At 45.2% G+C, this 17,377-nt stretch overlaps 1 protein-coding gene across 1 annotated transcript; it reads right to left on the bottom strand.

The window, feature by feature from the left end:
- Positions 1-660: 660 nt before the first annotated feature.
- Positions 661-2,669, bottom strand: LOC103629360 (HXXXD-type acyl-transferase family protein). The gene has a single exon (XM_008650499.3). It carries the CDS (start codon positions 2,372-2,374, stop codon positions 947-949), a length of 1,428 nt encoding a protein of 475 aa, XP_008648721.1. The 5' UTR covers positions 2,375-2,669; the 3' UTR covers positions 661-946.
- Positions 2,670-17,377: the final 14,708 nt, after the last annotated feature.

Raw genomic sequence — 17,377 nt, 5'->3', positions numbered from 1 at the left:
TAGCCCAAGTTCAAGCTTCGTATAACCCATGTTATCCATCATTTCTCGACAAACATTTATCTCCTTGTTGTCTGGTAGACAGTAAAGGAAATCATATTCATCATTTCCTCCATATACTAAGGACTCTCGAGGATATTTCAGGTCCTTTGCATAGTAGTACACTTCAGCAATAATTTGCTCTTCCGATAATTCTTTCCATGAAGTGTGGCGAACAATGTATCCAAAATCGTCTCGAGAAGGCACTTAGGGTATAGGCGATGTTAGCTTTTCTGGAAGAATTTCCTTTGCTTGCCACCGACAGCTAGCTGCCACGTTCAACGAGGGCCAATGGTCAAGTGGAGCACCAGACAATTGATTTGTTCAACAATTGATTTGTTCAACTTAAATGGCACAAAAAAAGTGATCGATAAAGCTCAAGTACTCGAGGTCAAGTTATCCAATCGATCACTATTATAAGCGACCATCCGTTGAAAAAAAAGTGGAGATTATTTGCTTTAATAAATATGGACCATGTTGAAGAGGTAAGACGCTCCTTGGATATTACACTAAATGGATCGTTTGGATGTTTGGATCTGTTCGTTTTAGAGAAATTAGAATTTACTTAATAAAATAATCGATCTAGCTTAGAATTTTCAATACTTTCTAAAGCTTAGATATAAATTTTATAAGAAATGATTTTATATATTAGTGGAATATGTTTCTACTCTGCAACTTATAATACACTTTTAGACTCACTTCTCTATGGTAAAAAATATAGCACATAAATGTATCACATATTGCTAATAATATTATATAAATATATTTTAAATAAAAATATATTAATTTAATTGATCTTTAACTAAATTACTTTATTAAAATGGAATTTAATTCCAAAGATCGGGTGAGTAAGAAGAAAGATTTAGAAGTCATATGATCTGAGATATATTTATTGTATGCTCTGTGGCTGTCAGTGTCTGTCTGACTTTGGCTGGGCGGCTAGCGCTGCCGGCGGAAAAGGCCTGTCGGGCGAAACGGCCGCCCAGAACTCGTCGTCTTGCTCCAGCAGCGTCATGTGCTCCGACGTCAGCACAAGCTCCGCGGCGATGCTTTCGGCTCCCTCCCGGCCGGGGTACAGCGACGCCTTCCCGTCGGACTTGTTGGCCCTGCCGCTGCGCGGCGCCAGGGGCGGCCCCCAGCCGAAGTCGCAGCCGCCGTACATGTCGAACCGCGGCGAGCTGCCCATCATGATGCCGTTGGGGTCAAAGAACCTGAGGTTGTACAGGACAGGGTTGGCCATCCACGCGGCCACGCGCGCCCGGATGGCGTCGTCCGTGTGCGCCGCCACCGCGCGGCCGACGGCCGCCGTGGCCCAGCCGTGGCCGCGCTCCAGCAGATCCCCCGCGGTGACGGCCTCCGTTGCGATGGCGTAGATGGTGTTCCCGAAGTACTCCGGCGGAAGCTGCGGGCGGAGGCGCGTGCGGTTGTTGATGGCGGCGCGGCAAAAGGTTGTTTGGCCGAGCGGCATGCGGCGCGCGCGGGTGACGGAGCGCCACACAAGCGAGCTGAGCGCCTGGAACTTGGTAACGGCGGCCGCGCCGGCCGTATCCCCGGCCGCCAGGAGCTCCTGCCGCGCCCGGTCCTTGAGCGCCTCCAGGGTTTCGGCCGAGAATTGCAGCATGCGCTCGCATAGTGGCGGCGGGGGCAGCCTCTCGATGAGCCCCGTGAGGTCGGGGTAGGGGAGGACGACCGGCGGTGTGGTTGGGCCGGCGTCGGGCGACCAGCGCTCCAGCAAGGGCGGCGGCGGCGGAGCTGGGGATGGGGAGGGGCTGTCGCGCGCGATGCCCGCCCATACGTTGATGAATCTCCATAGTGCGGTGCCGTCGGAGAGCGCGTGGTTGTAGGCGAAGCCGAGGAAGACGCCGTCGTGGAGGTCGGTGACCTGGACGGCGAAGAGTGGGAGGTGGTGGCCGTCGTGGTTGACGGCGCCGTCGAGCGGGAAGAGTGACTGGACGAGGCGCGGGACACGTGCGTCGGGCGGGATGACGTCGGCCACGGCGACGCCGTCGGCGACGGCGTGGAGGATGTCGACCCCCTGGCCGTCACAGTCGATGGAGACCGAGCAGCCGAGGACGTGACCGTTGGCGTCGCGGTGCTGGTCCGTGACGAAGCGGCCGGCGACGGGGTAGTAGGCGTCGAGCGCCTGGGCGAGCGAGGCCTGGAGGTGGTCGAGGAGGCGGTCGGTGGGAAACGGCGGCTTGGCGTAGAGGAGGCCCTTCTGGATGTAGTCGGCGGAGAGAAAGGAGATGTCCCAGGTGGTGAGCGGAATGCGGTGGCGTGGGCGCGGTGGAGGCGTGACGGTGCGCCTGGACAGCAGGCGCATCGTGGACGACGGCATGGCTGCAGTTGCAGCAGGAGAGGAGACTGCTCGCTGCTGGTGGGTTGCTCTGCTCTAGCGCATTCCACCCTCCATTTTATTTATGCTGTTTTTGCTCTGCAAATGCAGGCTGGTGCAACGAAACTACGCAGGACTCTTCCTCCTCCCGAAAACCAAGTCAAAAAAAAAGTGTCTGCTAGTGCTTTGCGAGTCTGCGGCTCTGCGCACGTGCCTCCGCCTCTAATGAATGATACGTCACACATGACGGTGTCATTTGTAACTTTTAAATTGTATGCAGAAAGAGAAGAATGCACATGAGCTCTGGTAGCAGTTTCAGAGTCAAAATTTGAATTGCAAAAAATCTGGCTTCCTTCGATTCAAGAGTATCACACCAATTGCATTGCATTGCATCTAGTCTAGTGAGAGCTTCCTTCGGTTATCTTACCCGTTAACCATCTCAGGAATCAGATATCTACCAGTGAGAGCTTCACGGATTGGATCAAAAGATTGCTGCGAGGGAACACTTTGTGAGAAACCACTCAAGTCTTGATTCTAAGATAGTTTAATAAGAAGTCATAATGTCCCTCCACTAATAATGCCAAGCTGGCAGCTAGAAAGCTCTGAACTTGCATATTCCAGCCAAAATCTCTTTTACTATTTTCTCTACTGAGATGAGAATATGACAATTGTACATCAATTCCCATTTTAGGTCTTGTTCGGTTACATGAGGATTGAATCCCTTTCTAATCAATTTTGACTAGCAAGGGATTTAATCCCCTTCAATCCATTCTTAACCGAGCAAAGCCCTTAGAGTGCCCACAAGCTCACTGTTGGGCATTACACTGCTATCAAAGAACAAAGAACTCACCCAAAGCTGGCTACCTCGGTAGTAACATGGGATAAACACAGATCTATTTTCATCATCCTTATTCCTAAAAAAGAAGTTGCTGAACAGATGAAACCCATTAGTCTTGTTCATAGTTTTGCCAAGCTCATAACAAGACTACTAGCTAATCAGCTTGCAAGTAGGCTGCATGACATGGTGTCACCTAATCAAAGTGCCTTCATAAAAGTCGATTTATTCGAGATAACTTTATGTTAGTGCAACAAACAGCCCGCTTCCTCCATTAACAGAAACAACCCCATCTGATCCTTAAGCTTGATATCTCAAAGGCATTTGATTCGGCCTCTTCGCCCTTTCTTCTTGAAGTCTTGCAACACATGAATTTTGAGCAGATTTGGAGAGATATTATCAGTGGGCTATTGTGCACTTCTTCAACACTAGTTTTACTTAATGGGTCACCGAGTCAGCCCATCTATCATAGATGCGGCCTTAGGCAAGGTGACCCACTTTCTCCAATGCTTTCCATATTGGTTATGGACATTCTTGGGTACTTGATCAATAAGGCTGAGGAATATAGGTTATATGAGCCCTTGGCCCCTTTAGTGTTGCAACACCGGTTCTCTTTATATGCTGATAATGTGCTTGTGTTCCTCAGACCGGCTGCTGCAGATATTAATATAACCATGGATACCCTTCACCTCTTTGTTGAAGCCTTCAGGGTTCACACAAATGTCCAGAAATCTAGTGATTTTCCCATAAGTTGCGATGATCAGGAATTCAGGATTCGGCCTTGATGCAAGAATTGGTGCCATGTGAGATTTACAAGTTCCCTTGTAGGTATTTGGGACTGCCTCTCGCTATCAAAAAGCTCACTAAGGATCTGGTCCAGCCCGTTATTGATAAGATTGCCAATCAACTGCCTGGGTGGAAAGCAGACTTAATGACTAAAGTTGGCCGGTGTGTCCATGTCCAGTTTGTTCTCACTGAAATGCTTATTTACTTGGCTATGGTCGTAGACCTACCAACATGGGTTGTAAAGGCGATTGATAAAATTCGGTGAGGTTTTCTTTGGCGGGACCACAAAGATGCAAATGGAGGACACTATCATGTGGCTTTACCCCCATTGAGTTAGGCGGCCTTGGCATCTCCAATCTTAGGGACCTCTCTTGGGCTCTCAGAATGAGGTGTTATGGCTAGCAAAGACTGATCCAGGAAGACCTTGGCCCTCTATGTCCATTCGAGTTCCTAGCAAGGTTAAAGAATTCTTTTTTGTGGCTATGCAAACGGAGCTTGGGGATGGTGCTACAAGTCTCTTTTGGACAGAGAAATGGTTATGGGGTCACAGAATTGTGGACATAGCCCCACGGCTCTTTGCTATCATCCCTAAACAAAGAGCCAACTGGATGGTGTTGGATGGTCTCACAGACCAGAAATAGATATCAGATATTCAAGGGGCTCTTACAGTTGGAGTTATCACAGATTATTTCCTGTGCTAAGTGAGGTTGAACTCTGGCCCGATACTATAGATATTCATCTCTTTCGACTTTCAACTAATAGAAAGTTGTTGGTCATTTGTTTTCAAATGCTATAAATCAAGAACAAGGCAACACAATTGTTAATGGTTAAAGACCTTCGTCCTTCGAAGCATTATTTCCTTTCGGATATAATGATCTTCAGACGAAGGTCATGAAGGACGTAACTTCGTCATCTCAGTATGTAAATATGAATATAAATGTAAATACGAGTAAGGGTGTGAAAGAACACTAAAAAATGAATGATAATGATCAGATCCTCACATTTATTTATATTCATATAAGAATCAACATTAATGATACTTATAATACAATTGTACCTTCGGTTCGCCAGAAGGTGAGAATGCAAAGATGAGAGAGAGAGAGAGAGATTACAATCCAGCATGAACAGTACGGGGGTACTGTTCATCTATTTATAGGTGCGGGACGCAGCCCGAACACGATTACATTTATGCCCCCCGACATTTACATACAATCGTAATGCGGGTGATCAAGGACTAAACAGTCTTTTTCCCTTGAGTCGGTGACGACCTTCGGCTTCGTCACAATGCTAAGCCGAAGCTTCTTCAGTTATAGCTTCGGCTTCCATCTGTGTCATCATGTCGCGTATGCCTTTTGTATTATCTTGTCGAAGATATTTTTGCCTTGAGGACCTTCGGCGAAGAAGAAGACCCCCAACAATAGCCCCTTCGTGGTGCTAGATCGTTTTTCGTAACGAGCTCGATCCACGAAAAACACAAAGGCTTCGGAATGCCGAAGGTCCGAAAAACACCTTCCCTGAGCTCGTTGGCGGGAAACGATTAAAGTATTCCGATCGTCGGTCGGTCCACCGCTCAGCCAGTGTAAGCGGTATGGCGGTTCGCCTTCTCCCCCTGCAGCACTATATAAACAGACGGGTTGGTGAGAAGTTATCACAGAGCATTCATTGCTATATAAACAGACGGGTTAGTCGAAGCTTCCTGTGCTGCATTTCCAAGCAAGCGCTTCGTCACCTGAGATCAGCTTCGGCTCAAAGAACTTGAAAACACAAATGGCCAGGGTGAGATCCACTGCTAGGGTATCTCATGAAGGAAAGGAGACCGAAACCGCCGAGACAGCACCAATTTCAGAAGTGATGCAGCGGTCGGGTCTGGTTGTGTTAGAGGAAATTGTTGTCGAAGATGCCTCCAATACCGAAGCTGAACAGATTGTAGCTGGAGGCGAAAATGACAATGAAAGTGAAGAAGATAACAGCATCCTGAACCCAACAAAGCCTAGTCACATTGAGTTTGGGAAGTCTACTGTAACGGAGGATGACATGGTTATGATGAGGAAACTTGGTTATTTCGGGGAGGCTGAAAGCAAGCTTGTCCGGTTTGCTAGGGAGGAAATTATTCCGGAACCAAAAGAAGACGAAGTTGTCGTTTTCAAGAGCTTCTTCAGAGCATGACTTCGGTTCTCATTGAATGACATGATAGGGGAGGTTTTGAAGAACTTTGAGATATACCTTCATCAATTGACACCCAATGCTATCGTTAGGCTCAGTGTTTTTATATGGGCTCTGCGAAGCCAGGGTATGGATGCTAATGCCGAAGCTTTTTGCCGGGTACATGAACTGCATTATCAGACGAAGGCCAGGGCAGATGGTCTTCATAAGAACTTTGGCTGCTACAACTTTGCTTATAGAAAAGATACAAAGGCTCCAGTGATTTGCTATCGCACCAAATGGCCAACCGGGTGGACAAATGAATGGTTTTTTGTGAAAGTAGACGAGAAGAGAAGGGAGAAGCTGATGACTATGGTCATGAAGCCTATGAAACTAAGCTTCGGGATGACCAGGCCCTTGTGCCATATGCAACTTGGCTCTCCATGCCAGGTAGCCAAAGTTGAGTTTAGGGTGGTTGCTGCCAAAATTAGTACTAGGGATCTAGTACAAGAATATTTGGCAAACAAGACATTTCCAACTTCCAGCGGTTGGGGAATGCCGAAGAAGAAAGAAGGGGGGAAGAAACATGAGCTTGTATGGCTCCCCTATCGTTTTAAGTTTGAGAAACAATTCAAGAAACCTTGCAATGAATGGCTGGAGATGATTGACACCATGTGCAATGAAATACTTGGTAATTACACTAATAAAGAAGATCAATTGATGATTGCTGCCTTCGGCTCCCGACCAAAACGAAGGCTAAACCACGTTATGGATGCCTTAAACTTCGATTATCCTGACTATGAGAAGCTCGACGGAGGAGCCAAAGGGATAAAAAGAAAAAGAATAGTCAGCATTCTGAATAGGCAAGATGCCCGATTGGTAAAGGAAGATGAAAAAGCTTTGAAGAAACCAAGAACAACTGAAGAGCCAAAGATAACAATTTCTAAGAAGCGAAAGCTTAACATAGTGCCTTCTTCTGAGCCAGAGGCAGAGAAAGAAACTCCTTCGATGCCCTCTGCTGCCGAAGTAGTAGAAATTCTGAAGGTAATGAATGACTCCCCACCCTTCAAGCTGCTAAGTCCACTGGGATCAGAACTGACACAATGTTTACAGAAGAAAGTGCAACCTTCGGCTACAGAGGAGAAAGTGAAAGAACCAAAGAAACCACGAATAGTAAATGTGATGCAAGCCATTGAACGAACACCGCCTTCAACTTCGGCAACTACAGGTGCCGAAGCTAAAGCTGTTGCTGCTATGGAAGCTAAGGACACCGATGAAGCTGAAGCTACAATGTCGGATATTGACAAAATTATATCAGAGGTAGCTAGAGATGTTACTGCAGATGAGAACGTGGCCAGAACGCCAGTTAAAGAAAGGGAAATTGATTTTGGTCCTTCGGGCGAAGAAGATTTCGACCTTCGGCACCTGAGCGGTCAGGAGCTTTCCGAAGAAGAAAAATTGGAGCTAAAAGAATTTTCCATGTCGTGCAGATACTAACCGGGAGCTTTGGTCTTCGGTGGGGTTGATGAGGAGATCTTGAGATGTATCCGTGACCGCGCTGGGGCGAAGATAGTCGGCACTTTATCAAAGAGTGCCGGCTTCCCGAAGCTAGAAACTGATATCAGCTGCTACCGACGGCAACATATTATTGGTAGCTTATTCTATTCCAACTTCAAGGTGAAACCTTTGACTAAGTTATTATTATTATCCTTGTGACGAATTGAATGTTCTGACTATAACTTGTTGTTGCAGAGTATGCTGCTAAGCAAAGCACTGAAAATGCAGCAGGATAATGAAGATAGGAAAAATGAAATTATAATTGAAGGCTTGGAAAATAAGATAAAAGATCTTGAAGCTTCTCTGGAGAAGAAGGATTTCCTGCTACAAGCGGTCGAAGGCTCCCTCGCGGAAGCACAAACTCAAAACACTAAATTAAGCGAGGAACTTGACAATACTCGAACAATTTTGAACAAAAAGTCAGAGCACTTCGACCAAGAAATAAAAGAACTTCGAGCAAAGGCTGAAGCTGAGGCTCAGAAAAATACGAAGCTGCATGAGTCTTTGAAAGACCTTCGGAACAAGTGTGCAGATTTTGCCACCCGGTGCGTAAACCGACTGAAGGGAATTTTCAACTCAGTTGGAGCTATCGCCGAAGAGATTACGCCTTCAGTCGAAGACACCCCCAGGGCCTTCGAACATATTGAAAACGAAGTTGATTCCCTCGACGAGGTTATAAGCGGGCACGAAGATTTCTGTGCCTTGGTAGCTTCTCGCAGGACGGTTGCTGCGTTTATGAAGGCGGGATGTACTCACGCCAAGGTGGTGAACAAGCCAACTTTTAATCTTTCGGCGTCAGATATAATTGATATCCCGTCCGAAGCCTGAAGCATAGGGAACATATTTATTACTCAAATTTGGGCTAAGGGCGGGCACGAGCTGGCTGGGTATGAAGCTCGAAAATTGCTTGATTCGGTATGAGACTTTTACCTGTCTTTTACCTTTGTTTTCCTTTATTTCTTTTTACCTTATACTTTCATTTGTGTGCAGGATGGTGGCACCGAAGGTTGTTGAGCCAAAGCTTGTTCCAAAGGGCTGAAGACTCTTGTAGCTTCGTTTTGTAATTATCTGTAAAGAACTTAGGATCTCTTTGCCTTATTTGGCAAAAGATTGTAATTATTAGTTGAACAAAACATTGTACATTTTTGTCCATACCTTGTAATATAATTTTACCTCTTCGTCCATGTGTGAATTGCTTTGCTGTGGACGAAACCCACACTTTCAATTTTTGAGCCGAAGGCAAAAAACACCTTCCCTTGTTTTCGTTCACATCGAAGCATTTTTCATTAAGAACAAAGTGTTCCACACATCTTGAATTTCTATCTGAGACGAAGCATCCTCGTATTCAACGAAGTATTTTGTTACCACAGATAGGCATCTTTTTCCTTTCCTGTTAACATATGTGTTTCATGTCATGATGATGATGATGATGATCTTACGAATGTCTAATGAATGTTTGTATGAATGCAAAAATGATGTGATGGAATATGCAAATGTATTACCAAACGCACTTGAAACCACACCCAGACTCTGCATCCCCTTAGGAACGACTTTGGAGTCTCTTCACCTTTTACTTAGGTGGTATTTCAGCTCTGAACGACTTTGGAGCTAAGCTCTGCATCCCCTTAGGAACGACTTTGAAGCTTCTTCACCCTTTACTTAGGTGGTATTTAAGCTCTACATCCCCTTAGGAACGACTTTGGAGCTTCTTCACCTTTTATTTCGGTGGTATCTTGGCTCTGCATTCCCTTAGGAACGACTTTTGATCTTTGGAACTTACTCTGCGCTCCATTAGGAACGACTTTGTAGTTTCATCACCTCTTAGGTGACATTTTAGCTCTGCATCCCCTTAGGGACGACTTTTGAGCTTCCCGAAATGGTGCGGTTCCTGGTGTTATATTTTACATGTGGGGGAATTTGGCCCTTGTATTACATAGGGCTAAACAAGAAAAATTGAAAATTACAACCTATGGCCCCATTAAAAACCTTTCCGCCTTGTGAAAGGAAAAGGGTACCATAGGGAAAATAAGAAAATTACATCAATTACACATAATATCGTCGAAGCTCATCCGCATTCCAAGACCTGGGTATGTCGTTAGCGCTCATATCCTTCAGCCTTTAAGAACTGGGTCTTGACGAAGATACTACCAAGAAGGGGCCTTCCCATTTGAGCTGAAGCTTTCCTACTGTATCGAGGTTAGCCACCCTTCGAAGCACTAAATGACATGCTTGATGTTTTTCAATCTAACTTTTCTGTCATGCCACTTTATTGTTTCAGCCTGGTATTTGTTGATGTGCTCTATGGCTTGAAGCCTGGTCCCTTCTATGGTATATTTTGTTATTTGGCAGTCAGTTTCATCCTCTGTCAAAGCTAAGGTTCTTATTGAACCAGTTCTTGCTTCTTCCGGTGTTATTGCTTCATCACCGAACATAAGCTTGAACGGAGTGAACCCTGTTGACCTTGATACAACAGTGTTGTGGCTCCAAACCACCTTTACTAATTCATCTAGCCACTTTCCTTTAGGCTGATTGAAAATTGACTTTATTATTCCTGTCATTATGATTTCATTTGCCCTTTCTACCAACCCATTTGACTCAGGATGCCTCGCTGATGCAAAGTGTAATTTTGTGCCAATTTGACTACAAAAAGTTTTAAAAGTTTCAGCATCAAACTGATTTCCGTTATCAATGGTAATAGCCTTCGGCACTCCGAATCGACAAACGATACTTTGCCAGGAGAATTTTTGTACTATAGCCGAAGTTATTGTAGCCAGAGGCTTTGCCTCAATCCACTTGGAAAAGTATTCCACCACCACCACAACATATTTTAGGTTGCCTTGTGCTGGTGGTAGCGGTCCTAACAAATTTAAACCCCATCTTTGTAGTGGCCAAGTTGGTTGTATTAGCTGAGTCAAAGACGAAGGTTGCTTCTGATCTCTGGCGCAGCTTTGGCAATTTTCACATTTCTGTACTAATTCTGCTGCATCCGAAGCTTCCTTCGGCCAGTAGAAGCCTTGTCTGAAAACCTTCCCCAGCAAAGGTCTAGACCCAATGTGAGCCCCACACAGTCCTGCGTGTATCTTTCATTAATTGTTGTCCTTCGGTTCTAGATAAACATTTGAGCAATGAAGAGAAAACTCCGTGCTTGTATAACTCCCCTTCTATTATTACATATGTTCTTTCCCTTGCCTCCATTCTTTTATTATAACCTTCGTCGTCCGAAAGACAGTTGCTCTGGAGAAAGGATACAATTTCAGTCCTCCAATCTTTACTATGTACAAGTGAAATTATGAGCACTGCCCTTTCCATGAGCTCAACCAAAGGTGCTTTTATTGTTTCGAAAAAGACTTCCGACGGTAAAGGGAGCCCCTGTGCCGCTGATTTAGATAATAAGTCTACATGCTCGTTTTCTCCCCTTGGAATATTTTTTACAGAAAATCCTTCAAAAGAGGCTTCCAACCTTCGGACTGCATCTAAATACTTCTCAAGCTTCGGGTCTCTTGCCTTACAGCTTTTGTCCACATGACCCGAGATAACCTGTGATTCGGTCTTGAGGATTGCCCTTCTTATTCTCATTGCCTTTAGCTTCCGAAGCCCCAAGAGAAGAGTTTCGCTCGACAATATTATTTGTACAACTGAAGTCCAATTTTATTGCATAACATGTTATGACTTTGTAAGGTGCAACCAGGACAACAGCTGCCCATGCACCAAAGGTCCCCCACGACCCATCGCAAAATACTGTCCAAGCTTCGACATCTTTTATTGTTTCTTCATTCTGAGCCCCTGGCGTCCAATCAACAATGAAGTCTACTAACGCCTGAGATTATTTTGAAGATCTATGAACATAATCAATGATGAATCCATTGAGTTCTGCGGCCCATTTTCCGACCCTTCCTGTTGCTTCTCTATTCCTCATTATGTCCTTTGAAGGTTGTGATGAAGGCACTATTATATGATATGCTTGGAAGTAATGCCGAAGCTTCCTAGAGGCCATCAATACAGCATATAGTACCTTCTCCAATTCTGTGTAATTTCTCTTTGATGGGCTAAGTACATCGGAGACGAAGTATACTGGTGCCTGCTTTTTTGTTTGGCCATCTTGCTTCTCTTGTACAAGTGTCGCACTAACCGCAGCATGGGAAGCAGCCACATACAAAAGTACACAAAAGCATAGGCTTTGGCTGATCTGCCGAAGCAGTTTTTCTCTTTTATGCTTATACTGCTGATAAGCTTCGGTTTCATCTATGTTGTGAATAGCATTTGAATCCGTCCAACTTCCTTCGGCTCTCCTAGCAGCTTCTTGACTCCCATGCACAACAATGGGCCCTTGTTTCGATGGTATCTTCATGCAGAGGTATGCTGGGTGGAGGATATCTTCGAAGGCATTGAGCGTCCCTCGAACATTGATTGCATTGTATGGATACTCCATGTCAACAATATCAAAGATAACTTGCTTTGTCCTTGTGTTGTGAATGTAGCTGAAGGTGACTGGCATTGTTATCTTGCCTTGCTGAAAAGTGGAAACTCACCTAGATAAGCCAGATAGCTCTAGACATTATGTACCAAGGGGTTTAAACTCATCATTGCCTTCTATTCACAGTAATTATTTAGGCGCTGTTTGATTTCCCTATTGATTTTAGCCTAACCGGCTGCATCCAAAGATCCTACAGCTAGCAAGCAGTGGTCCATTTTCTGCCGGCATACTCTTTTTCCATAGGGTCTAATAGCATCACTTGTACTTTAGCGTGCTTTCCAACCAACAACAAGTTTGTACGCATAGCTGTTTTACATTCAACAGAACAATAGAATAAAATACCTATGATCAATACTTGTTAAAAAATATGCATAAATGAAAAGGTCCCAAGCACTCTATTTTTGTGACACATGCAAAAAGGGCAACTTGTGTTCTCATAAGAGAAATTTTAGAAAACCAAAATTCTAAAAGAAGTTTAGGCCCCGTTCGTTTATCTCAGATTGAGGCTGCAAACTATTCCAGCTAATCAATGTTAATACAAACTAGTCGGTTGCCCGTGCGTTGCGACGGCTCACAATAATACTCACGTAAACTATTCATCAAAAATATCTAAAGATTTTTTATTGATTTTCTCTGCTCTACGTATAGTTTTTTTGATTTGACTAAGTGAGTCGACATCGTGGTAAAGGAAAGACCATGTAGACAGGCGATGACGAGCCATCGAATGGGTACCATAGGCAGCAAATCAGGGACCCCATCCCTCGCCTCCCCCACTTCCAAGGTTTCATAGACCAGGAAGGGAAGGGAAGAGGCAGTCACACATGTTCGTTGCTGGAGAAGGACACGACAAAGACATGGACATCTGGAGGCGACATAGGTAGTATACCGCTAGATACATACAAGGAGAGAGCACGCAAGCGGAGAAAAAAGGCCAGCCAGAGCAGCTCCAAACCAAGAGACACCCGCACCAGGCGTTAGTCCGTGAAGGGTGAGAGAATGCGAGTGTCTTCTAGCCCTAGACCCACTGAGGCGACACAACACCACTGCCAACTCCGTAGCATATGCCGACTACTACCGCGCTACAGGCTTTGGTTGTCCAATATCTTAGATCTGGACTCGTCATCGCCAAGATAACCTAAGTGTGACAGGCACCATTGTGTCCTCCTCGGCGACACGCACGAAGAAAAGCTAGGAGCAAGACCGACTCGCCCGTACCCGCGTCGACGAACGTCGGTCGGCTCGCGACTGCGACCGTGGGCAGGGGCAGCAGGTTGGGGAGGAAGAACAGGGTGAAGGCCGGAAAGACGAACGGGACATCCGACGACGGCGAAAACGATGATGCGTGCATGCTGTGAAACACCCTCGTTGATGTGCAATAGCCAATGCGTGGTCGGTGTCGAGGCTAGTGCAGACGAATACGGGGAGGAGGCGCCTGCTCCCACGCCCTCTGCCGAGAATGCGTGATGCGGAGGCGTGAGGGGAGAGACAAAAGAAGCAGGATGACGAACGAGGTGGCGGCAACTGAGGCAAGGACCATCATTATCGTGCGGAGGTATAGACAGTCAAATGGGTCGTGTCTGGTGGGCTGGACTGGGGCACGACCCATTTAATAGTGCCTGGGCCAGCCTGACATGATCGTCGTGTCATGTTTGGGCCGTATCTTCGGCCCATAGTGCTGATCCGGTCCGACACGATTCAATTTTTTTATTTTACAAAGCTCGTATATACATATGTACAATTTATATTCAATATTAAAAATAATTGATCGTGATGTTCTACTGGTTAGACGACTTAACATAGTGTCTCTCGCCCTTCTTCCATCAGGGCTTGGGTTCAAACCCTACCCCCTACACCATTTTTAAAATATTTTACGCTAATTTAACTACCCGACTGGCTAGCGGGCCGGACGTGGAGGTTGTGTGCATGGAGGGATACAGGGTTAATTTAAGATATATGTGAGGGGTTATTTGTAAAAATATGACGCAGGACGGCCGTTGAAACTGGTGCTTTAAGTATAGTAGAGACAAACATACCATTACAAAGTAAATGAACGAGCCCTTAGGGATTCAAAAACCAAGTCAACTAATTAAATGACTTTGTCTAGTCTAGCTCTTCAGATCTAAGTTTTATTTTCCAAGCATCCATCAAATAATGAGGACAAACACTAAAAGGGTAAGCTTTAAGAAACCATCCTCATGCTATGCATGCAGATTTAAGTTAATGCACAACATTCTACTATCGAGGAGATACTTTCTCTGGTTGTAGATCACCATTTTCTCTCAGCAAGGCTTCATGATGATTGCCGGGGCAACTGACAAAAAATATTGTAAGGTGTAGGTCCAATGAGAGGACAGGTGTCAGGTGGACAGGGTATGGATGGGAAGAATATAAGTAGATGGGGCCATGGAGAAAAAGAAGAATCGATAGAGGAGCAGAGACGACCAAATGGGGATAACATCTGCCTTCCATAGAGGCTGAAAATGTATTTGTGCTTTGAAAAAGTACATCTCTTACGATTTTGGATGTGGAACAGGCCAAACAGCTGGTCTAAAAATGGAGCATGTAGATGCACATGTTGAACAGGATATGTGTAGGACCGGTAAGGCGACCAGAGGGGGTGAATCGGAGCCAATCGAATTTTTGTCTCCAAACACTGAAAGTTAACACTTTACTTCAATTGAGATGAAGCAAGTGCTCAAACCATAAACACATCAGCGTACGAGTGATCTCATGATTACAAAATGTTCCTAATACTCACATGAGACTAGCAAAACAAACGGATCGCAAATCAGACACCAAAAAGTCCAAAACGGTCCAATACAGTATCGTCAACAAGTGATGTTTTCAGTAGTACGAAATTTTGTTCTTGAGTTCAAAACTGAACTAAACGAACTCCGATTGATATGAAATTTTACACGCACCAAATAAAATTCGTTTCCAAGATCTCTCCAAATTTTGAGCTCAATCTGACTTGTGACTCACCCGCAGATTTAAAAATACAACAGAAATTAGGGTTTTCTAGAACGAGTTCAAACTAAGTTTTTCTCAAATCGTGACCAAAATGTGCAACAACTAGGTGTATGCAGTGGTCCGAAGAGTGCAACTCACCACCAATCAATCTCCAAACCAAATCCTCTCAAAGAATCAAAGGGTTTTCACCAACAATACAAGATTGGGGAAAAGGAGAAACCAAGACTATAAAACTTCAGAAATTTCAGCAAGGGTACAAACTGAGATTTGAAGCCAAATAAAGAGCCCTATGGGCCAGACGGGCGACCCATCCTCTAAATAAACTTGAAAATCAAAAACACAGTCGAAGTAAAAAATCACTGCAGAACCCTCGGCTCAACTGATGTCTACCTAGAGAGAAAACTAGGAGCTCTAGAATGAGTTCTCAAAACAAATGGCAGCCAAGAGATGCTAAACCAACTAGCCTCCCCTCTATTTATAGAGGGTTATTCTCACTTTCTAAACTACCCCTATTTACATGGAGCCTATCCACTCCACCGGGGGCGAAATGGACCAACTCCTAGGATTTCGATCCGACGACCACATCATTCACACGGAGTTGCTTCGCCTTGACGCACCCTTCGCTATCACGCCGCGTGCCACCACTAGTTCCCTCCGGAACCGCCACCTCCGAGTTTTGAGGCCCAAACTCAGCAAAACCAGGCATCCGTAGCGCTGGGTGGTTTTGAGGCCCAAACCACCAAACCTGCCATGAGCACCGCACCTTGTGCACGTCCTCCACGATCAGACGCGTGTCCCGCTAGTTCTCGACCACGCCAGAAACACGGTCCACTCCACCACGTCCTCGCACAAGTGCGTGTCCCAGGTGTCAGCCACCGCAGTTGGTCACCGGGCTACTCTAATCTGTCAGTCAAGACCCAGTACTCGCCCTTCACCGCTCCTGGTCGATCTGCACGAGCCCGCACATGACCTTCATCTCAGCCATCGACCACCGTTCCTGTGCTCCACACCTGCACACCACAAGTCAACCAACATGGTTGCACAAGCATAATCTCAAACTCTAGTAAGTCCACTGACTACCCCAGAGTGCTACCCGTTGACAATCACTCATCATCAACCCGAACCACAAGGGACAAGTCAACCTTGTGTTCACAATCTCCCCCTTGATGAGTGCATTGTCAACACCACCATTTGAGCATATGTAAACAAAAAGAGGAAGAAGAAGAGAAACTCACTCAAATGACCATAAGCTAGATAAAAGCCAGACAAGACATTTAGAGTAAGCAAAACTTGGTCCCCAAAGAAATGGGCAACGGCTCAACACGACCAAGCAAGAAAAGACTAGCCCTCAATAAGAGGCAAAAGCAGGGTTCAACACCACTAGCCAGAAGCCAAATCTCATCGGAGCACAAAAGGCTTTATCAGAGCATAAAAACCCAATTCAGAGCATAAGATCAGCACAAAAGCTAAAGTGAAAGCTAGTTCCTCCAGAAGGAGGCAAACGGCTCAACACAACTAGCAATAGCTCCGAATAACATATCTCACCCTCTTGAATGAGAGGAAGCCCGAAAGACAAAATTCTCCCCCTAGATAGAGAAAACGAGAAATCTCAAAATCTCTCCCCCTTGTTGACAAGTGAACTCATCAAGCACAGACAGGGGTAGAAAGAAAAACTCCCCCTTGACAAGAGAACTGACCCTAAGAAAAAACAGAAATGCAACAAAGAGTATGAAATAGAGAAAATGCATGAGCTTCAGGATTATACTAGCCAGAGTGTAAAAAATGCTCTAAGTGGTGCTATGCTAAGTGTGCAGCAATAAATGCACGTGCTAGCAGATGCTCAAACTGGGCATATGCAACAGATATGTGAAGTGTAAGTATTTTGATTCAGTTTTAAGCATTTCAAAGAGATGTTCACCACAAAGACAACACTACGCATATAGTAACCACCTCAGTCACAAGTGAACAAGGTGAACTACCCCAAACAGTGATCACTCATCATGCTAGAAACATATCTGAAATAGATACCATTTGAAATTTTCAAGATTTATCGGATTTTGCAGCGCATTCCAAATTTCATTGAAAAGCATGTGAGTGCGAGAGGTTGTAAGCATTGTCTTTGTCTGACTTTTCAACCGGGTGTAGCCTATGCAGACAAGCAATCAGAAGCTAAAAACACCGGTTTCGATCGTCCACTACACTGCTCAACTTCATTCAAAAGTGCAAATAGAAGTAGTCTTGA

This window comes from Zea mays, chromosome 6 (assembly GCF_902167145.1).
Source record: "Zea mays cultivar B73 chromosome 6, Zm-B73-REFERENCE-NAM-5.0, whole genome shotgun sequence".
NCBI classification, from domain to species: domain Eukaryota; kingdom Viridiplantae; phylum Streptophyta; class Magnoliopsida; order Poales; family Poaceae; genus Zea; species Zea mays.
This window is presented reverse-complemented; position numbering and strand designations above follow the sequence as displayed.